The 21,806-nt window shown below is 36.5% G+C and overlaps 2 protein-coding genes and 3 long non-coding RNA genes across 10 annotated transcripts; 3 read left to right on the top strand and 2 right to left on the bottom strand.

Annotated features, from left to right (window-relative positions):
- Window positions 1-2,907: 2,907 nt before the first annotated feature.
- Window positions 2,908-3,530, bottom strand: LOC113468260. The gene is made up of 2 exons (XR_003392083.1): window positions 3,223-3,530; window positions 2,908-3,040 (listed from the first exon to the last, which is right to left on the bottom strand). It is a non-coding gene; the product is annotated as an uncharacterized LOC113468260 (long non-coding RNA).
- A 277-nt stretch (window positions 3,531-3,807) lies between these two features.
- LOC113468257 lies at window positions 3,808-4,564 on the top strand. Its single transcript, XR_003392080.1, has 2 exons — window positions 3,808-4,138; window positions 4,363-4,564. It is a non-coding gene; the product is annotated as an uncharacterized LOC113468257 (long non-coding RNA).
- On the bottom strand, window positions 4,427-10,048 carry LOC103511160 (palmitoyltransferase ZDHHC3). 6 transcript variants are annotated; one of them, XM_026825019.1, is made up of 6 exons: window positions 9,973-10,048; window positions 9,615-9,672; window positions 8,518-8,815; window positions 7,708-7,929; window positions 6,773-6,985; window positions 4,427-4,622 (listed from the first exon to the last, which is right to left on the bottom strand). In XM_026825019.1, the coding sequence occupies exons 2-6, from the start codon at window positions 9,635-9,637 to the stop codon at window positions 4,464-4,466; spliced, it is 915 nt and encodes a 304-aa protein (XP_026680820.1). In that variant the 5' UTR covers window positions 9,638-9,672; window positions 9,973-10,048; the 3' UTR covers window positions 4,427-4,463. The 6 variants fall into 6 exon arrangements, with proteins under 6 accessions (XP_026680820.1, XP_026680822.1, XP_026680821.1 ...); XM_026825021.1 differs by having other exon boundaries at window positions 9,568-9,672; window positions 9,973-10,033; XM_026825020.1 differs by lacking the exon at window positions 9,973-10,048 and adding an exon at window positions 9,860-9,967 and having other exon boundaries at window positions 9,615-9,678.
- A 7,694-nt stretch (window positions 10,049-17,742) lies between these two features.
- Window positions 17,743-19,666, top strand: LOC108252625. The gene is made up of 3 exons (XR_001809556.2): window positions 17,743-17,897; window positions 18,184-18,399; window positions 19,275-19,666. It is a non-coding gene; the product is annotated as an uncharacterized LOC108252625 (long non-coding RNA).
- A 152-nt stretch (window positions 19,667-19,818) lies between these two features.
- On the top strand, window positions 19,819-21,806 carry LOC113468251. The gene is made up of 3 exons (XM_026825011.1): window positions 19,819-20,026; window positions 20,128-20,511; window positions 20,548-21,806. Exons 1-3 carry the CDS (start codon window positions 19,819-19,821, stop codon window positions 21,804-21,806), a joined length of 1,851 nt encoding a protein of 616 aa, XP_026680812.1.

Genomic DNA, 21,806 nt, shown 5'->3' with positions numbered 1-21,806 from the left:
GCCTAAGTTATTTTTGCTACTAAGATAGGCCCTTCTTCTTGGGAGAAAAGTTACAGAAAAGAGACATGTTCTCCCTTATTCTAGGTTTCACCGGGAAATCCTAGGTTTACCCGCTCTCAGGCTCAGAGCTTCTTCCCTTCATATTGTTCGTTTGAACAATTTACAGGTAGAGTTATGGATTAATGGAACCACAGTCAGATTTCTAACTTAAAATATGATTGTGGTTTGAACAATTTACAGGTAGAGTTATGGATTAATGGGACCACAGTCAGATTTCTAACTTAAAATATGATTGTGGCCCCGGTCATAAATCTATGCAAAGATTTATTTTAAAAAGCACATATACAATGCCAAAACGAGCAGTACGTATACATACGTAATAAAGTACGTATACGTACGTAATAATATAGATATAGAGTATACAGATTTTATCTTTCTAAAAACAAAACCGAAAAAGAGGTCTTTATGTATTAACATTTGAATCTCAATATTAAGTAACTTATCACTATGATACTTCTTATGGAGTTACCAGTTATGATTTATGAATATAGAGATCAAAGATAGGGAGATTGTGATAAATTGTAGATTTTTGCAAAATGAGATGAGGAAACGTGCAAAATGGAGTTGTACAAAGTAGAGCGAGTCGAAAAGTTTTAAATCGTTTCCAGGAAGTAGGGCCTAAGTTATTTTTGCTATATTAAGTAACTTATCACTATGATACTTCTTATGGAGTTACCAGTTATGATTTATGAATATAGAGATCAAAGATAGGGAGATTGTGACAAATTGTAGATTTTTTCAAAATGAGATGAGGAAACGTGCAAAATGGAGTTGTACAAAGTAGAGCGAGTCGAAAAGTTTTAAATCGTTTCCAGTGGAAGGGCCTAAGTTATTTTTGCTACTAACATAGGCCCTTCTTCTTGGGAACAATTGTTTTGATTAACAAATCGACGGGCTTACCCCAAGTTGACAATGTACATATTTTCAAGGGCTACTATTGGTATTGGTAAAGGTAGGGCCATCGGCTTTAATAAACGCCCTTGGTCACTGCGACCTGGTTAGATCTTTTGTGACAATTTTTGCTACTAACATAGGCCCTTCTTCTTGGGAACAATTGTTTTGATTAACAAATTGACGGGCTTACCCCAAGTTGACAATGTACATATTTTCAAGGAAAAAAAGTCCTTCAAGTTTCCGTGAGGAAAATTTAAGAAAGACTTTTCAGAAGTTGCCATAATTGAAGTAAATGAGAATAAGAGAAATGATAGTAGATAAATATTAAATATTATGTTTATGAATTTTTTCTGGAGCTCATTGCACAATAGATCGTGTCTTTGATTTGTCAAATTCATTTTGTCTGTGATCACAGTACAAGGGAAGTATTGCGAAAGGGAGTACACATAAAGCTCCCTCTATTTATTTATTTTATTATTATTATTATTATTATTATTTATTTATTTATTATTTTTTCATAAAGTTGAGATACAAGATTTCCTTTTCCAGTCAATCATGGATAAATTATTATTTTCCACATGGACATTAACTCACAGTAAATAACACAAAATATTTCTGATTGTTTTCACCGACACAGTTGTTCACCCAGGGACAGTGATGGTCCATTTTGCGTATGCACCGTTGACACACCGAACAGTGATGTGCACGTTCTGGTTTTATGCAGCAACATTTGGGACACTTGAATATGACTTGACCTTCTCGGAAGCCCATCTGCTGAATAATTTCTGTTGTTGCATTGCCTTTTGGAACAGCACCCTGGACGAAAAACCAAGTTAAATAATTATTAAAATATACATTGTTTAAGAATAATTCCTATAAATGATCAAATTAGGTACCTACATATTACATAGCTAGATATTTTTTTTTTCCAAAGAATGTAATTTTATTTTGTTCTTCACAATGACATCAACTAACATTACAATTTAATAAGAATATATTATGACATTGTGAATTGTATTTTAGTGAATATACCCCAATGTTATGGACTTTCATCTGTGTTAACATTAACCAGCCTAGCTAGCTGGCAGTTTCAAAGGGTTCTCCCTGCTTTTAAAGAATAAGCACAAGTCCTCACGATGGTTGACTGCGGTTCACGACGAGCTAATTATACATGGCTAGAGACCATCACCCCGGTGTATGGCAGATACAAAGATGTCTTTTCTTTACTCTGCCAACACCATTCGGCGAAAGCTAAAGCCGCTACAACAACATAATTAGAAAAAATAAATTCCATAGGTACCATAACAATTAAACACAAAATCCATAGTAAGGAAGTATGTACCTACTCGTATAACTTTTATTTATTTTTAAGAATCCACCCGCATCGACCTAGGTACGTTTATTTCTGAATTTTGATTTTTAAACCAGGATTCTTTTTCGAAAAAAATCTGTAGCTTATTAAACTACACTCGAGGCAGATTGACTTTAGATCTCTTTCCTATCAAATTCTCAAATAATATAGAAGGACAAAATTACGGTTAATTTTTTCTAATCTCTATGATTAAATTATCGGGGAGTCATTATCTTTTACATGAGAATCCTTAATTGTTTTGATTAACAAATTGACGGGCTTACCCCAAGTTGACAATGTACATATTTTCAAGGAAAAAAAAGTCCTTCAAGTTTCCGTGAGGAAAATTTAAGAAAGACTTTTCAGAAGTTGCCATAATTGAAGTAAATGAGAATAAGAGAAATGATAGTAGATAAATATTAAATATGTTTATGAATTTTTTCTGGAGCTCATTGCACAATAGATCGTGTCTTTGATTTGTCAAATTCATTTTGTCTGATCACAGTACAAGGGAAGTATTGCGAAAGGGAGTTGTCTTTGGGAAAGAAATGAGAATAAGAGAAATGATAGTAGATAAATATTAAATATGTTTATGAATTTTTTCTGGAGCTCATTGCACAATAGATCGTGTCTTTCATTTGTCAAATTCATTTTGTCTGTGATCACAGTACAAGGGAAGTATTGCGAAAGGGAATTGTCTTTGGGAAAGGGAGGGAAAGGATGCTATAGTGATAACTTTCACATGTCTGCTTCAGCATGTGGGTAAGGTCAGGATCACAGCTTGAGATTATTAAACCAGTTGGATTAGACAATCTGATTGACTGATCAAAAGCATTAACCGGTCAGATTACAACCAATTGGATTTAAGTTCAAAGGAGTCTCAAATTAGCAGTCTCAAAACGCGTCAGAAGACATACCTTTCACATGTCTGCTTCAGCATGTGGGTAAGGTCAGGATCACAGCTTGAGATTATTAAACCAGTTGGATTAGACAATCTGATTAGTTGATCAAAAGCATTAACCGGTCAGATTACAACCAATTGGATTTAAGTTCAAAGGAGTCTCAAATTACCTGTCTCAGAAAAAAAGCGATTCTGAGTTGGGGAAAAGAACTACAGTATCCTGTTCCTCGAAAGTATGGAAAAATAAAAAGTTACAAGCGTAAAACTGATAGGTACACAAAGTTGTTTATAAGATAGCTGCCCTACGATAATGATTTTCATTAGTCCATATGGATTAGACAATCTGATTGACTGATCAAAAGCATTAACCGGTCAGATTACAACCAATTGGATTTAAGTTCAAAGGAGTCTCAAATTACCTGTCTCAAAAAAGACTTATAAGATAGCTGCCCTACGATAATGATTTTCATTAGTCCATACTTTCGTGGTGCAGGCTACAGGGATACGCGTTTCTGAAATCATCTTTGCACTCACATTGCATTTCACAAAAATTCTGACGTCAAACAGTTACTATTATGTTGGTTGTGTAATGTTGAATAAAAAGTTACAAGCGTAAAACTGATAGGTACACAAAGTTGTTTATAAGATAGCTGCCCTACGATAATGATTTTCATTAGTCCATACTTTCGTGGTGCAGGCTACAGGGATACCCGTTTCTGAAACTATCTTTGCACTCACATTGCATTTCACAAAAATTCTGACGTCAAACAGTTACTATTATGTTGGTTGTGTAATGTTTGTAAAGGGGTTTTTTCAGTGTTATTATGTTAAGGCGGTCTCTTCTTGATCCCTTATATGCCACGTCCATTTTAGTTTAGGACTATTGCACTGCTTTTACATTTCTTCAGTGTTACGTCACAAAATTTCGCGAAGTGTGTACATCTTTGCACTCACATTGCATTTCACAAAAATTCTGACGTCAAACAGTTACTATTATGTTGGTTGTGTAATGTTTGTAAACGGGTTTCTCGTTTCTTCAGTGTTATTATGTTAAGGCGGTCTCTTCTTGATCTTTTATATGCCACGTCCATTTTAGTTTAGGACTATTGTACTGCCTTTACATTTCTTCAGTGTTACGTCACAAAATTTCGCGAAGTGTGTAATGCAAAGTGCGAGGATTTTTAAGGAACGAGGTTCAACGAGAACCAGGTAAAGGTTAATCACAGGAGGTTTGGCGAGGGAAGAAGGTAAGCCACTTCACACCGGGTACAGATAGCTCTCGAACTTGGATCTGGAAGGAGGCTGAGTGAAAGGTGAAAACCAGGCGAGGGAAAATCTACCAAACACTGCCTGGATGCTTTTCCAACGAGACTTCCGCGCCCACTTGGCCTCCTCCTTCTTGAGTTGTTCAATGCCCTGAAAAAATAATAATACTCTTGAGTGGAAGGTAACCACTAGGCGGTCTAGCTCCATTATTATGTGGTCAAATTCTTAAATAAAGGAGGATAAACAGGGTGTCTACCCAAATGGAAAAACAAAATCCCCTCACTTTTCTCGGTTTTCCAGTCCATTTTTTCCAAATTTCCAGTCTACTTTTTCAAGATTTTCCACCCTATTCCCACTGCGTCACAAAAGATTTTTTTTTCCTCCAAGCAATGTTTTTTTCCAAATTTCCAGTCTACTTTTTCAAGATTTTCCACCCTATTCCCACTGCGTCACAACAGATTTTTTTCCCCCCTTCAAGCAATGTTCCCAAGCCTCTTCAACATAATTCTCCAATCTTTTTTCATCCCACTAGGGTAAGGGCTTAAGTCCTCCATTTGCACATGAAATAACTGCGCCGCATTTTTCAAACCGCGGATACCGCGAACAAACCGCGGATACCGCGAACAAACCGCGGATACCGCGAACAAACCGCGGATACCGCGAACAAACCGCGGATACCGCGAACAAACCGCGGATACCGCGAACAAACCGCGGATACCGCGAACAAACCGCGGATACCGCGAACAATCCGCGAATACCGCGAACAACCGCAGATACCGCGAGCCAACCGCGAATACCACGAGCAAACCGCGAATAGGTGACTTATTACAGAAGAATCGATGAGGACCTTCCACTTATGAAAATGAAGGGGAAATGAGTAAATTAAGTCCAAACTTCAAACCTATGGTCAAAATGTAGGAGAATCCTCCCCTCAACCCCCTACATTTCCCCTGACCCCCTACATGGTTTTTGGTAGTAGGGGGTCAAGGGGAGGTTTCTTCAGACCTAGATTTTTGTCAGAGCTCATTCTCTCTTCTGCTTTCAGACTGGAAGGTTCTCTCTGCTCCCTCTCTCCTCTCTGTGATATCTCCAAATATTTCAACATGATTTTTTTTTTCAACAAGAGTTTCCATTAGAGTATTTAAGATGACCAAGGAGTCTTTCCTATGTAACTTTTCACGACAAATCAATCGGAGTACATGTAAGGGTTCTAGGAATGATGGTTCACGAAATATGCGCTTGTAATAAGCCAATATCAAAAAATTTCGAAAGATATCCACTTTTTTTTACACCACTAATTTACAACATACAGCCTGATTTCCTCGAATTTGCCATCAAAAATTTTGTCAAAAGAAAACGAATGTGCCATCAAATTCATCGATAAAATTCCATGCCTCGGCGGGGATCGAACCCACGCCCTCCTATTTACCAGGCGAGCATCAAATCATATCTCAAATTATTTGTTTTAAAGCAGATCTTTTCCACAACTTTTGTGGATATCACAGCACTACTAAGTGCCTCCTTCGCAATGCAATCAATTTCCATATTTCAAAAATCTTTTTACACTGGTAATGCTGCCACGTCAAAATGCGCAGAAACGCTTGCGCACAAACAAAGCGGGAGTCATGAATTATGACGTCATCGTCTATGGGAGCGTATGCCGTGACGTCAAAGTTCACAATTTACCGGTATTTTTTAAATCGATTTATCTCGGTATCTAGAAGTCGTAGAAGAAAAGGAAAAAAATCGATTTATCTCGGTATCTAGAAGTCGTAGAAGAAAAGGAAAAATTCCGTTGGTCCTCATTTTTCCTGCTCTATGACTTTGAAACGTCACCCAAGTAAGCGCAACTGATCTATTGTCCTCACAAGGCTGAGTGCACCCCAAACTCCAATCACAGAGCCGAAACCTAGCGCAACCCTCCAAGCTAACTAAACTGGCAAACGTGACCTTAGTAGAGATAAAAAAAAACTACATAGAATTTGTTTCGTTTAGCAAAGAGAACTTACAGTCTCGTCATTCCAAATAGCTTGCAGCTGTGAGAGTAACATGACGTGGTAAAGATAGCAAAGAGAACGTACCGTCTCGTCATTCCAAATAGCTTGCAGCTGTGAGAGTAACATGACCGTGGTAAAGATAGCAAAGAGAACTTACCGTCTCGTCATTCCAAATAGCTTGCAGCTGTGAGAGTAACATGACCGTGGTAAAGATAGCAAAGAGAACTTACCGTCTCGTCATTCCAAATAGCTTGCAGCTGTGAGAGTAACATGACCGTGGTGAAGATAGCAAAGAGAACTTACCGTCTCGTCATTCCAAATAGCTTGCAGCTGTGAGAGTAACATGACCGTGGTGAAGATAGCAAAGAGAAGAGCTTCGAAGACTAGGAACACAAGGAATACCACTGTGGCGGGGGGTGAATAAGAGGAACACTCACGCCATTCGTTACGCACGCACATTAGAAACTGATTGACTGCCAGGAATAACGAGTGAATAGATATGGTAGCTATGTAAAACTGAAACATAAATAAATATATTTATTACCAAAACAACCTCTGTGCCCGAGTGGGTATCACACTAGGCTTGCACTCCGGAGGTCCTGGGTTCAATTCCCGGCGGGGTCGGATTTTTTTCGACTCTGTGTTTGGAATTCGGGGTGCACTCAGCCTCGTGAGGTCAATTGAGTAACTACTTTAATTTAGTAGCGACCAGTGGCGGCATTGCCAGTGTAAAAAGATTATGGAAATTGTTTGCTAAGGAAGCATTTAGTAACGCTGTGATACCCACTTGTAAAAAGGCTCTGCTTTTACACAAACAAATTAGCGATTTGATTTGATATATTTATTACCATCCTTGTTAGGTTGGAGGATAGCGCGTCTGTCTCATAAGCGCTAGGTCGCGGGTTCGATTCCCACCCAGGGCAAACTTTATCTTTAAAGTTGAGTCACATGAAATATAGTAAAGAGGCTGCAGCATCTTCAGAATTGAAAAAAAAGGGGGCCACAAAGAAAAGGTTTGGGAACCACTGTCCTACTTTGTCCTTGGAACAGGTTTTCTCCTTTCCTTTTGTCTAATTCAGAAAGATCAGACCTCTGTTGTTGAAGCTCCCTCTATTTATTTATTTTTTTATTATTATTATTTATTTATTTATTATTTTTTTCATAAAGTTGAGATACAAGATTTCCTTTTCCAGTCAATCATGGATAAATTATTATTTTCCACATGGACATTAACTCACAGTAAATAACACAAAATATTTCTGATTGTTTTCACCGACACAGTTGTTCACCCAGGGACAGTGATGGTCCATTTTGCGTATGCACCGTTGACACACCGAACAGTGATGTGCACGTTCTGGTTTTATGCAGCAACATTTGGGACACTTGAATATGACTTGACCTTCTCGGAAGCCCATCTGCTGAATAATTTCTGTTGTTGCATTGCCTTTTGGAACAGCACCCTGGACGAAAAACCAAGTTAAATAATTATTAAAATATACATTGTTTAAGAATGATTCCTATAAATTTATAAAATGGGTGTTTTTTTTTTTTTTTTTTTTTTTTTTTTTTTTTTTTTTTCAAAGGATGTAATTTTATTTTGTTCTTCACAATGACATCAAATAACATTACAATTTAATAAGAATATATTATGACATTGTGAATTGTATTTTAGTGAATATACCCCAACGTTATGGACTTTCATCTGTGTTAACATTTTTTTCAAATAATATTTCTCAAATAATATACATATTTATGAAATTTATTTTAATCAGTAATACATAAACAGATGTACCAAATTTGTTAGTTAGGTTTTTTTTATATATATCATCTGCCTTTGGCTAGGGACCAGTTTTTTTTTTTTACAAATTTCAATAAATAACTGCAATTTATACCTGGTTTCTACTGACAAATACCAAAGACCATAAAATGTAGCTGGGTGTGAAGTGCTTCTTCAAATGGGGCTGGCCCTTTAAACCCCCATTTTAACTGACTCACTAGCCGAAAGTGACATTCAGTCATCTATAAACTATTGACAGCATGAAACTTACGGGATCTGTTAGCATTGCCCTTAGGTGAGAAGCAAATGCCAGAAAGGCAAATGTTTGAAACAGTGCCATGTTGAAAAACCTATACATGGGGTGTGGATTGGGAATAAGCATCACCGCCATGACCACAAACTCGGCATACAATATTAATAGCCATGTTAGAATGGCACATATCACTCCACAGATGTCTTTGATGCACCAAACCATTCCACCACAGCATTTATTATGTAAGTCTCTTTCAGAACGGATAGGAATTGGGAATTGTTCATACTTCATGCTGATAGAAGTGTGTTTCGGAGTTCTGAAATGAAACAAAAAACATGTGTACAGACCATCAACTGAAAATCACTTTTTTTTTACCCGGGGGACACCAAAATGTATATTTCCACCCATTTCCTCATTTGGACAAATTGCTTTGCTTTCTCCTTAGGTACACAGTACAGGTTCCCAATACTTATTAACTTATTAAATTTACTTTCGGATGTTTTTCATGCATTAAGAGCCCTAATGATCTTTCACCATTAACAGTCAAACTGTAGATCTGGGGGCCATTTAGCTTTATCATGTTCTCATTAACAAATTCACCCTCGTATGTATGAAATCCAAAGATAAACTTAAGTTTAACTTAAGACGAACAATGTTGCCAATTTCATGTCATTTCTTGAGATAACTGGCTAGATTTCATGAAATTTGGCAAGATTTTCATTTCAAGTTAAACTTAAGTTTATCTTAAGATTTCATACATACGGGGGTAAATCACATTATCAAGTTGGTATAATAGGTAATTTAATGTGTTTTTATCACGTTCATTGAATTAATTAGTCAGTCATGATTAAGAGCCCTAATGATCTTTCACCATTAACAGTCAAACTGTAGATCTGGGGGCCATTTAGCTTTATCATGTTCTCATTAACAAATTAAATGACATTATCAAGTTGGTATGATAGGTAATTTAATGTGTTTTTATCTCGTTCATTGAATTAATTAGTCATAGTCATAACTTCATGAGATAAGCTATGATGTCTTGACCACCATGTTACGCAAAAAACTTACCCCCAAATACAGCATAGTTTGTCATTCAGAATTTATTGGAAACTAACCCATCTAGTGCTATCCTCTGCATTTTATTTCGCTCATGGTTGTACTTCGGCAAAATACCTGGGAATTATAGTTCCTCTTCTTTCCCAAATTCCCAAAAATCAAAAATCTACAGAAACTCCAGCTCCAGATTCCAGAAATGGGAATGAAATTTGTTTTTGTTTACTTTGATTGATCAGCTGATTCTTAGCGACACAGCGACACTAGTGGATAAAACTTGCACTACTCTGGAGCCCATGGAGGTGAAATTATAGTTCCTCTTCTTTCCCAAATTCCCAAAAATCAAAAATCTACAGAAACTCCAGAAATCCAGCTCCAGATTCCAGAAATGGGAATGAAAATAAAAATACGGCAAAAAACCTGGGAATTATAGTTCCTCTTCTTTCCCAAATTCCCAAAAATCAAAAATCTACAGAAACTCCAGAAATCCAGCTCCACTCTCCAGATTCCAGAAATGGGAATGAAATATGAAATTTGTTTTTGTTTACTTTGATCAGCTGATTCTTAGCGACACAGCGACACTAGTGGATAAAACTTGCACTACTCTGGAGCCCATGGAGGTGTAAAATCAGTGGCTTTCTACTTTCTGTCCTCCATTTTCAATGTAGCGTTTCGCACGTAGCTCTTTTATGGCAAATAACCAATGCTTAACTTTCTGTCCTCCATTTTCAATGTAGCGTTTCGCACGTAGCTCTTTTATGGCAAATAACCAATGCTTTAGAGAAAAAGTCTCTAGGAATACTAGAGACAGAAGTTATAGATCAATCAAGTAATCAGATAAATTTATCAGATATAAAACTTGTCAGCACAGAAGGAACAATCAAATTAAACAATCCTCCCAGTGTCGGAATTATAGTTCCTCTTCTTTCCCAAATTCCCAAAAATCAAAAATCTACAGAAACTCCAGAAATCCAGCTCCAGATTCCAGAAATGGGAATGAAAATAAAAATAATGAAATTTGTTTTTGTTTACTTTGATCAGCTGATTCTTAGCGACACAGCGACACTAGTGGATAAAACTTGCACTACTCTGGAGCCCATGGAGGTGAAAGATCAGTGGCTTTGTACTTTCTGTCCTCCATTTTCAATGTAGCGTTTCGCACGTAGCTCTTTTATGGCAAATAACCAATGCTTATAATGCTCACACTCATACCGTCTGACAGACCATGGTCTATACGTCGGAACGTGTGAAGTGGTAAAAGCTCGATACCCACGTCTTTCAGACGGTCTGACAGACCTAGGTCCATGAGACCGCGGTCAGACTGTCTGAGCATGAGTGGCGGGCATAAAGTAATCAATCCGAAACACTGCAGGCTATTGAACGATTAGGCCAGCCACACACGCTCAGACCACCTGACAAACCGCGATCTTACGGACCTGTCAGACCGTCTCACGAGGAATATAGAAAACAGTGTCAAAGACGAGTTGAAAAACAGTGAGGTATTAGATGACAACAATGTATTACAACGTAGTGAAGTAGCTAAATCAGAAAAAATGTCAACTAGTCATACAGAGAAAATACCAAAAAAGACATCGAAAGTAACGGGAACGAAAGATGATCATGTGAAAAAACAACCAACGCTGTTACATGACAACAATGTATTACAACGTAGTGAAGTAGCTAAATCAGAAAAAATGTCAACTAGTCATACAGAGAAAATACCAAAAAAGACATCAAAAGTAACGGGAACGAAAGATGATCATGTGAAAAAACAACCAACGCTGTTAATCAATACGAAATCTGGCAACGTAAGGAAACCTGGCCCAAAAAGTAGAACGGAAACATTAGGAACTATCGATTTGAATAGATCACAGTCAACGCTGTTAAGGAGAAGGAAAAGGAAAAGTGTAAATAAAACTGAACCTCTAAAATCAGAAAGAAACACGAAAATGAAACAACAAACGGAAAAATCGACAAGTAAGACCCTCGAAAAGAAATCGAGTAAAGATGGTGGGGAAAAAGTAATGAAGGCCCAAATAGGTTCAAAATCCACACGCGATCAAAAAGAACACCAAAAAGAAATGTTGACTAATTCTGCAGATGACCTTCCAGAAAAAGAATTGGTCGTGAAAAATCAGGAAAATCAACAAGGGCAAATGGAAATCCTAAAAAGTTTCAGGGAAGAAAAAGTAAACAAAGGATGCCATAAAAAAGAATTGATCTCTAATTCCGTAAATACTAGTATTTATAAGCAAGGAGATGAAGTGTCAGCAGAGAAAGATGAGGTACAAAGTAGTGAAGCGTTAGCAGAGAAAGATGTGGTACAAAGTAGTGAAGTGTTAGCAGAGAAAGATGTGGTACAAAGTAGTGAAGTGTTAGCAGAGAAAGATGAGGTACAAAGTAGTGAAGTGTTAGCAGAGAAAGATGAGGTTCAAAGTAGTGAAGTGTTAGCAGAGAGGAAAATCAACAAGGGCAAATGGAAATCCTAAAAAGTTTCAAGGAAGAAAAAGTAAACAAAGGATGCCATAAAAAAGAATTGATCTCCAATTCCGAAAATACTAGTATTTATAAGCAAGGAGATGAAGTGTTGGCAGAGAAAGATGAGGTACAAAGTAGTGAAGCGTTAGCAGAGAAAGATGAGGTACAAAGTAGTGAAGTGTTAGCAGAGAAGGAAAATCAACAAGGGCAAATGGAAATCCTAAAAAGTTTCAAGGAAGAAAAAGTAAACAAAGGATGCCATAAAAAAGAATTGATCTCTAATTCCGAAAATACTAGTATTTATAAGCAAGGAGATGAAGTGTTAGCAGAGAAAGATGAGGTTCAAAGTAGTGAAGTGTTATCAGAGAAAGATGAGGTACAAAGTAGTGAAGTGTCAGCAAAGAAAGAAGCGATACAAAGTAGTGAAGTGTTAGCAGAGGAAGATGTGGTTCAAAGTAGTGAAGTGTTGGCAGAGAAAGATGAGGTACAAAGTAGTGAAGTGTTAGCAGAGAAAGATGAGGTACAAAATAGTGAAGTGTTAGCAGAGAAAGATGAGGTTCAAAGTAGTGAAGTGTTATCAGAGAAAGATGAGGTACAAAGTAGTGAAGTGTCAGCAAAGAAAGAAGTAATACAAAGTAGTGAAGTGTTATCAGAGGAAGATGTGGTTCAAAGTAGTGAAGTGTTAACAGAGAAAGATGAGGTACAAAGTAGTGAAGTGTTAGCAGAGAAAGATGTGGAACAAAGTGGTGAAGTGTTAACAGAGAAAGATGAGGTACAAAATAGTGAAGTTTTAGCAGAGGAAAATGTGGTACAAAGTAGTGAAGTGTTAGCAGAGGAAAATGAGGTACAAAGTAGTGAAGTGTTAGCAGAGAAAGATGTGGAACAAAGTAGTGAAGTTTTAGCAGAGAAAGATGAGGTACAAAATAGTGAAGTGTTGGCAGAGAAAGATGAGGTACAAAATAGTGAAGTGTTAGCAGAGAAAAATGAGGTTCAAAGTAATGAAGTGTTGTGTTAGCAGAGGAAGATGAGGTACAAAGTAGTGAAGTATTAGCAGAGAAAGGTGTGGTACAAAGTTGTGAAGTGTTAGCAGAGGAAGATGAGGTACAAAGTAGTGAAGTGTTAGCAGAGGAAGATGAGGTAAAAAGTAGTGAAGTATTAGCAGAGAAAGATGAGGTACAAAATAGTGAAGTGTTAGCAGAGGAAGATGAGGTACAAAGTAGTGAAGTGTTAGCAGAGGAAGATGAGGTAAAAAGTAGTGAAGTATTAGCAGAGAAAGATGAGGTACAAAGTAGTGAAGTGTTAGCAGAGAATGATGAGGTTCAAAATAGTGAAGTGTTAGCAGAGAAAGATGAGGTACAAAGTAGTGAAGTGTTAGCAGAGGAAGATGAGGTACAAAGTAGTGAAGTATTAGCAGAGAAAGATGAGGTACAAAGTAGTGAAGTGTTAGCAGAGAAAGATGTGGTACAAAGTAGTAAAGTGTTAGCAGAGGAAGATGAGGTACAAAGTAGTGAAGTGTTAGCAGAGAAAGATGTGGTACAAAGTAGTGAAGTGTTAGCAGAGGAAGATGAGGTACAAAGTAGTGAAGTGTTAGTAGAGAAAGATGAGGTACAAAATAGTGAAGTGTTAGTAGAGAAAGATGAGGTACAAAGTAGTGAAGTGTTAGCAGAGAAAGATGAGGTACAAAGTAGTGAAGTGTTAGCAGAGAAAGATGCGGTACAAAGTAGTGAAGTGTTAGCAGAGAAAGATGTGGTACAAAGTAGTGAAGTGTTAGCAGAGAAAGATGTAGAACAAAGTAGTGAAGTGTTAGCAGAGAAAGATGTGGTACAAAGTAGTGAAGTGTTAGCAGAGAAAGATGTGGTACAAAGTAGTGAAGTGTTATCAGAGAAAAATGAGGTACAAAGTAGTGAAGTGTTAGTAGAGAAAAGTCCACTTAAAGAAACAGACATCAAAGAAGAAGGTGCACAGATATTAAATGTACAAGATCTAATGGGCACAAACAATACTGATTGAAGTGTTAGCAGAGAAAGATGAGGTACAAAGTAGTGAAGTGTTAGCAGAGAAAGATGTGGTACAAAGTAGTGAAGTGTTAGCAGAGAAAGTTGTGGAACAAAGTAGTGAAGTGTTAGCAGAGAAAGATGTAGTACAAAGTAGTGAAGTGTTAGCAGAGAAAGATGTGGTACAAAGTAGTGAAGTGTTATCAGAGAAAAATGAGGTACAAAGTAGTGAAGTGTTAGTAGGGAAAAGTCCACTTAAAGAAACAGACATCAAAGAAGAAGGTGCACAGATATTAAATGTACAGGATCTAATGGGCACAAACAATACTGAAGGAAAAACAAATAATTCACACTCAGACAATTCCATCCAATGTCAATGATGGTGAACTATTGCAGATAGACCATTCATACCAAAACTCTAAAATGCACAATGCTGATGTGTAAAGTATTGCCTCTATAGTTTGACAAAACAGATATTAAATGTACAAGATCTAATGGGCACAAACAATACTGAAGAAGAAAAAAATAATCCCTCAGAGAGACTTGACGGCTGTGATGAATTAGAACAGAAAGCAGAACCCATCGAACTAGAAAGCACGAAAGAAGATGAGAATGAAACAATACTGATGAAGAAAAAAATAATCCCTCAGAGAGACTTGACGGCTGTGATAAATTAGAACAGAAAGCAGAACCCATCGAACTAGAAAGCACGAAAGAAGATGAGAATGAAGTCAGCAATATGGTTTCCTTGGAAAGTAGTCATGTAACACTTGGTCGAGATGCCAATATAGGAACACGTAAACGAAAAGAATCAGGTGGAGAAGATTCTATAGAAAGAAAAAAGAGGAAAAGTGCATGTGCACAGATATTAAATGTACAAGATCTAATGGGCACAAACAATACTGAAGAAGAAAAAAATAATCCCTCAGAGAGACTTGACGGCTGTGATAAATTAGAAGAGAAAGCAGAACCCATCGAACTAGAAAGCACGAAAGAAGATGAGAATGAAGTCAGCAACATGGTTTCCTTGGAAAGTAGTCATGTAACACTTGGTCGAGATGCCAATATAGGAACACGTAAACGAAAAGAATCAGGTGGTGAAGATTCTATAGAAAGAAAAAAGAGGAAAAGTGCATGTGCCCTTGAAGCACGATCAGAAGTAGGAGATTTTTCTCCTGAAAACCTTAAAACTAAAAGTCTCGTTCCGTCTGCGTGCATGTGCCCTTGAAGCACGATCAGAAATAGGAGATTTTTCTCCTGAAAACCTTAAAACTAAAAGTCTCGTTCCGTCTGAGTGCATGTGCCCTTGAAGCACGATCAGAAATAGGAGATTTTTCTCCTGAAAACCTTAAAACTAAAAGTCTCGTTCCGTCTGAATCAAAGAGATTGCTCATACATAACGAAGGAATCCGGGATAGTACAGAAAGAAATGAAGAGGAACCTGTGAACACTGATCGTATGGAAACAAAACTTCTAGTCCAGAATAAACATACAGATACACCAGCTACAGATGTAAAAAAGGATTCTACTGTGCACAATGAAAGTGTAACTATCGTGAGTGACAAAACAGACAGTACGAAAATATGTTTAAACTATGATGAAACCGAATCTCATATCGCACCCGAACTGAACTTGGAAAAAACTCCAATAGTCGCCAAAAACAAAACTATGATGAAACCGAATCTCATATCGCACCCGAACTGAACTCGGAAAAAACTCCAATAGTCGCCAAAAACGAAAAACCAGTTACGATTGTCATCAATGAACATGAAGATTTGGAATCCCCGCGGAAGAATATAGGAGTACATCAAGTAATTGCGACAAAAACTGAAAAAAACTCCAATAGTCGCCAAAAACGAAAAACCAGTTACGGTTGTCATCAATGAACATGAAGATTTGGAATCCCCGCGGAAGAATCTAGAAGTACATCAAGTAGTTGCAACAAAAACTGAAGTGAATAAAAATCATCCGACAAAATCCGTTGACCATGAAGAACTCAACCCAAATCGTGACCTACTGGAATTTCTCGAATTAGATAACCTGTCTAAAAAGATAACATCAGAAAGCACTCATGTTAGTAAACTGGGTGAAACAGACGACATGATTGAATCTGTAGATGCCATAAAGAAATTCATGGATGATTTTAATTCGCCTGAAAAGGCACAAGTTATCGACCTAGCTGGAGTTGGATCTAAAACTTCCATCAACGACGGTACTACTGACTTGCAAATGATTGCCATAAAGAAATTCATGGATGATTTTAATTCGCCTGAAAAGGCACAAGTTATCGACCTAGCTGGAGTTGGATCTAAAACTTCCATCGACGACGGTACTACTGACTTGCAAATGACCAAACAAATTAGAAAACCGGATAGCTCAACCAATCCTGAACATCTTGTACCAAAATCTTTAGAAAAGACGAACGGTGACAATAGTGAATCAAACAATTTTGAAATGTCGAATCCAGAACATAATACCGACACCTCAATCTCGATTGAACAAGAAGAAAAGGAATTGTTCGAATTTAATCAAAATAAACCTCTAGTCCAAGTAAGTAAAGAATGTACAAACAGTAAGACCAAAACTTCAGTAAACATTGAAGAAGATAAAACACAGGCGCCACGTAAATTTGATCAAAACATAGCTCCTACTAAATCCAGAGTCAAATTAAGGAGACCGGGTCCAAAGAATTTAGAGTTGACACAAAAATTGGATCAAAATATAGAATTTCCCACTAAATCTAAATTCGAAGTTAGTAAACAAGGTCCCAATAGTAAAACAGAAGTTTCAGACAAAATGGAAAAGGATCCATTATTAGAATCACCACTTCAAGTTGGTCAAAAAATAGCATCTCCTACAAAATCTGGCGTCAACGTGAGGAAACCTGGCCCAAAAAGTAAGACAGATTCTTTAGTAAAATAAATCCAGAGTCAAATTAAGGAGACCGGGTCCAAAAAGTAAGACAGATTCTTTAGTAAAAAATGAAACGGATAGAACACAATCACCACTTGGAATAGACCAAAAAACTGGATCCAACGTAAGAAAAATTGGCCCAAAAAGTAAAAAAGATAACATCAATAAACCTCTAGTCCAAGTAAGTAAAGAATGTACAAACAGTAAGACCAAAACTTCAGTAAACATTGAAGAAGATAAAACACAGGCGCAACGTAAATTTGATCAAAACATAGCTCCTACTAAATCCAGAGTCAAATTAAGGAGACCGGGTCCAAAAAGTAAGACAGATTCTTTAGTAAAAAATGAAACGGATAGAACACAATCACCACTTGGAATAGACCAAAAAACTGGACCCAACGTAAGAAAAATTGGCCCAAAAAGTAAAAAAGATAGCATAACTTGCATTGAACTTGATAAATCAGAGCCGGCAACTAAAATTGATCAAAAAACCGGATCTCCAACCAAATCTGCAGCTATTGTAAGGAAACCAGGCCCAAAAAGTAAAACGGATACCTCAGTTCAAATTGAACTTGATGAATCAGAGTTGTCACCCAAACGTAAATTTGATCAAAACATAGCTCCTACTAAATCCAGAGTCAAATTAAGGAGACCGGGTCCAAAGAATTTAGAGTTGACACAAAAATCGGATCAAAATATAGAATGTCCCACTAAATCTAAATTTGAAGTTAGTAAACAAGGTCCCAATAGTAAAACAGAAGTTTCAGACAAAATGGAAAAGGATAGCTAGTGAATCACTTGAACATCCAAGGACCTAACATTACCCCTTTGACCAAAATCACTAGCCGAAGGAACTTGCAGGCAACAGAATCAGCAGATCTGGTCTGATAAGATTGTGTTACCAAAGGCTGTGAGATAATCTCTGCTAAATCAACTCGGATGATGCTGGTATATTTAGAAGTAAGTAACTGGGTACTTCTTTCGACTCCACCAAAGATATGTAAAGAAACAAATGCCTCTCCAGAAAATCAGATCTAGGTATGTGTTTATCACAGCATTACACAACTTAGATTACACAAAAAGACCACTCTGAGGCTTAGGTGTGGGGGCAAACAGCCATAAAGGATGAGTTAAGCTACTACAAATCTACCCATTTGTATCTACTCGGTCATGTAAGTTATGTTACTAACAACATGAAAAAAAATTATCATCTTGTCTCAAAAAATATGCATTTTGTCTGTTTCAGTGACAAGCAATGGATTCTTAAATTTTTACACTTGGATTGGAAAAACAAATAATTCACACTCAGACAATTCCATCCAATGTCAATGATGGTGAACTATTGCAGATAGACCATTCATACCAAAACTCTGAAATGCACAAGGCTGATGTGTAAAGTATTGCCTCTATAGTTTGACAAGAACAAGCTTTTTATCCTCCAAAGGATTGCACAATAGAAATGGTAAGAATATTCTCATGGATTTCAAAATTTTCTGATGAAGTTGGTAAGCAAAACCTTAATGTAATAATAAGATTCAGGCTGTGTTTATGTACAGGGCTGAGATAGGCCATCATCGGACTTTTTTGCGTGTAAAGTTGGCGGGAAATTCGAATTTTTGATTTTTTTTCCGCAACTTGTACAATCTGAATTCCTTTTTTATCTTTAGTTTGCACGTTTATATTATACTTTTCATTTATATTAGCTATAAAAACAAGCAAATTACAAAGCAAACAAAAATAAATATAAAATGAATTTTAAAAATTGCCGCCGGGACAGCTATCTCACGTCGTCCGAGCTCATCCTAGCCCGTTACATAAACACACCGTCAAGGAAGAGGCTGCTTTATTTACTATAATGATTGTTTGTTGTAGGTAGCATAGTTTTATTGGATGGGCCTGTGTGAACAAGAGAGAAAGGAAATAATGATGTAACTTTTTATTTTAACGTTTGGTCACATTTCCTTTTTTCAACAGAAAATTGTGGGGATAAAAAAAGTGACCACAGTGGAATATTTTGGATTAGGAAAAATTTCCATTTCACATAAATAAAATACCCCTGATTAACTTTTTATTTTAACGTTTGGTCATATTTCCTTTTTTCTTGCACAATAGAAATGGTAAGAATATTCTCATGAATTTCAAAATTTTGTGATGAAGTTGGTAAGCAAAACCTTAATGTAATAATAAGATTCAAGGAAGAGGCTGCTTTGTTTACTATAATGATTATTTGTTGTAGGTAGCATAGTTTTATTGGATGGGCCTGTGTGAACAAGAGAGAAAGAAAATAATGATTAACTTTTTATTTTAACATTTGGTCATATTTCCTTTTTTCTACAGAAAATTTAGCAGACTTGATAAAATAATGGAGATAACATGAACTGACAGTATACCATTTACAACTAGAAGAGGAGATATAGCCATACAAGTGCAATATCAAGGAGGAATGCTACATATTGGAAACAGATTGTGAACTAACCTCACTTGGAAACAAGATATTTATTTTTTATTTTATTTTAACTAACATCATTGTTTATATCAGTTTATGATATTAGTCATTGTAAGTATAAATCTTAGTATAGGTTTTGTAGAGTGATTAACCAGTGGGGAAAAAATGAGAATTTCCAAATAGTTTATTGATATTTCACACTCTAGCATACCACAGTTCTTGCCTTTTTCCCCCATTCTTTTTAAAGTGAGCTTTTGTATTTGTCTTTACTTGTAAAGTTACAATGAATTAGAGTGATTAACCAGTGGGGAAAAAATGAGAATTTCCAAATAGTTTATTGATATTTCACACTCTAGCATACCACAGTTCTTGCCTTTTGTCCCCCATTCTTTTTAAAAGTGAGCTTTTCTATTTGTCTTTACTTGTAAAGTTACAATGAATGCACCATCTCAGTGTTCTGATAAATGTAATTCAACTGCTAAAAGTAATATAGAGAAAAGTGATAAAGCATCTGTTGCCAAGTCAAATGAATTAGATAGTACAGTCACTGAAGGGGATATTTTGGATCAGTTGTTTGACCAACACTGTCTGGAAGCATCTGGAAAAATAGATACACAAGCATTTGATCAAAGAGATGCTGACTGTTCAACATCACATACAATAACTGGTTTAAAACCCATCAGCAAACATTGGTTGAAAACATATTCCGGCAAAAAGAAAGAGAATACTGTTAAAAAGAAACAGCTACAATAACTGGTTTAAAACCCATCAGCAAACATTGGTTGAAAACATATTCTGGCAAAAAGAAAGAGAATACTGTTAAAAAGAAACAGTCTCCAGATGATTCTAATGATCAAGTACAATCTAAACTTGTAATTCCTAGGCAAGAACCTAAGAACTTACCAAGTGATGCTCAACTTTGTACAAACAAAAGTCTAATAATTTCCAACAAGTTACCAGTCCAGAAGTCTGTTCAAGGGAGTTGTGTGAAAGTTATTTTACCTTCAAACTATCCTATCAAAATATTAGACACAAAGGGGAATCTCATATCCAAACCTCCTCCTATCTTATCTGCTAATATTGAACTGTTGAAAGGGTTTCGTATCTTTCGACCATCGTTACCAGCATTAGCTTCTTTCACATCAACATCAGTGAGCAGCCAAATAGCAAATCAAGATAAGGAGACGAGAGTACCACCAGTAAATATCAAACCTGTGATTCAATTGACTGAGGAAGAAACACCAAAGACTGAACCATGTATAAACAATGTACAGATTGATAGTAGTGCTAAGATCTCACAAGATAAACGTAGCAAATCCCCAAAACATGTTACTCCTAGTGTTAGGATTGAAAATAACCAAGTGCCATCTAATAGTAAGAAATCAAATCGAACTTTGCCTGAATCAAGAAAGAAGGAAAGAAGAAAGTCAGATAAAATAGACCCTGTATTAGAAAGGACTGAAGCTCTAAGATTATGTATCAAAAATCATGTGGATTTGTTGAAAAATACCAATGCAGAACAACCCACACAAGTAGAGTGTGAGAGTGGTCAACCTAATGATAATATGATAAATAACCAAAATGTAATAAAAAGTACTGAAATTATGGCTGATAAAGAAAGGGTACAAAGTAGTGAAGTTTTAGTTGAACCAGTGTTACCAGAGGAAGAGAGTAGAGAAGTAGAAGAAACATCATCTAAGGAAAAAGACTTAACCAGAAGTGAACAAGAAAGTGTTGAGAAAACTGTAAAGGAATGCAACAGTTCTGTAGAGAAATTGGAAAGAAAAAGCAAATGTGAGGTAAAAAACAAATGTGAAGAATTGGAAAGAGTACCCAGAGATAATATGCCAGAGAAACATTTGGACATTGGTTTGTCAGAAGAACTGAATCTAGAGAAAAAGTCTCTAGGAATACTAGAGACAGAAGTTATAGATCAATCAAGTAATCAGATAAATTTATCAGATATAAAACTTGTCAGTACAGAAGGAACAATCAAATTAAACAATCCTCCCAGTAAAAATTTGAAAACAACATCAGATACTAGGCAGAAAAATGTAGACAATGAATCATCGGATCTCAACAAAATTCCAACAGGTGAAAGTCTAAAACAATCTGAAAACTCAGATTCGGATCAACAAAAAGAAGAATCACAGAGGAATATAGAAAACAGTGTCAAAGACGAGTTGAAAAACAGTGAGGTATTAGATGACAACAATGTATTACAACGTAGTGAAGTAGCTCAATCAGAAAAAATGTCAACTAGTCACAAATCTGGCAACGTAAGGAAACCTGGCCCAAAAAGTAGAACGGAAACATTAGGGACTATCGATTTGAATAGATCACAGTCGCCACTTGAATCTCCAACCGAATCTGAAGTCATTGTAAGGAAACTAGGTCCAAAAACTAAAAATCTGGCAACGTAA

Source organism: Diaphorina citri, unplaced genomic scaffold (genome assembly GCF_000475195.1).
Source record: "Diaphorina citri unplaced genomic scaffold, Diaci psyllid genome assembly version 1.1 scaffold682, whole genome shotgun sequence".
In the NCBI taxonomy this organism is placed as follows: Eukaryota; Metazoa; Arthropoda; class Insecta; order Hemiptera; family Psyllidae; genus Diaphorina; species Diaphorina citri.
This window is presented reverse-complemented; position numbering and strand designations above follow the sequence as displayed.

Bases quoted from the DNA above. Each gene is read 5' to 3' on its own strand.
- LOC103511160 (XM_026825019.1), bottom strand. From the start codon at position 9,637: ATGCAGAGGATAGCACTAGATGG. The intron at 6,986-7,707 runs GTGAGTTAATGT...TTTATGTTTCAG, and splicing joins AATATTTTGTGTTATTTACT to TTTTACATAGCTACCATATC. The intron at 4,623-6,772 runs GTAAGTTCTCTT...TTATTTTTTCAG, and splicing joins CTATTTGGAATGACGAGACG to GGCATTGAACAACTCAAGAA.
- LOC113468251 (XM_026825011.1), top strand. From the start codon at position 19,819: ATGAATGCACCATCTCAGTGTTCTGATAAATGTAATTCAACTGCTAAA. The intron at 20,027-20,127 runs GTTCAACATCAC...AAAAAGAAACAG, and splicing joins TGATCAAAGAGATGCTGACT to CTACAATAACTGGTTTAAAA. The intron at 20,512-20,547 runs TAGCTTCTTTCA...TGAGCAGCCAAA, and splicing joins TCGACCATCGTTACCAGCAT to TAGCAAATCAAGATAAGGAG.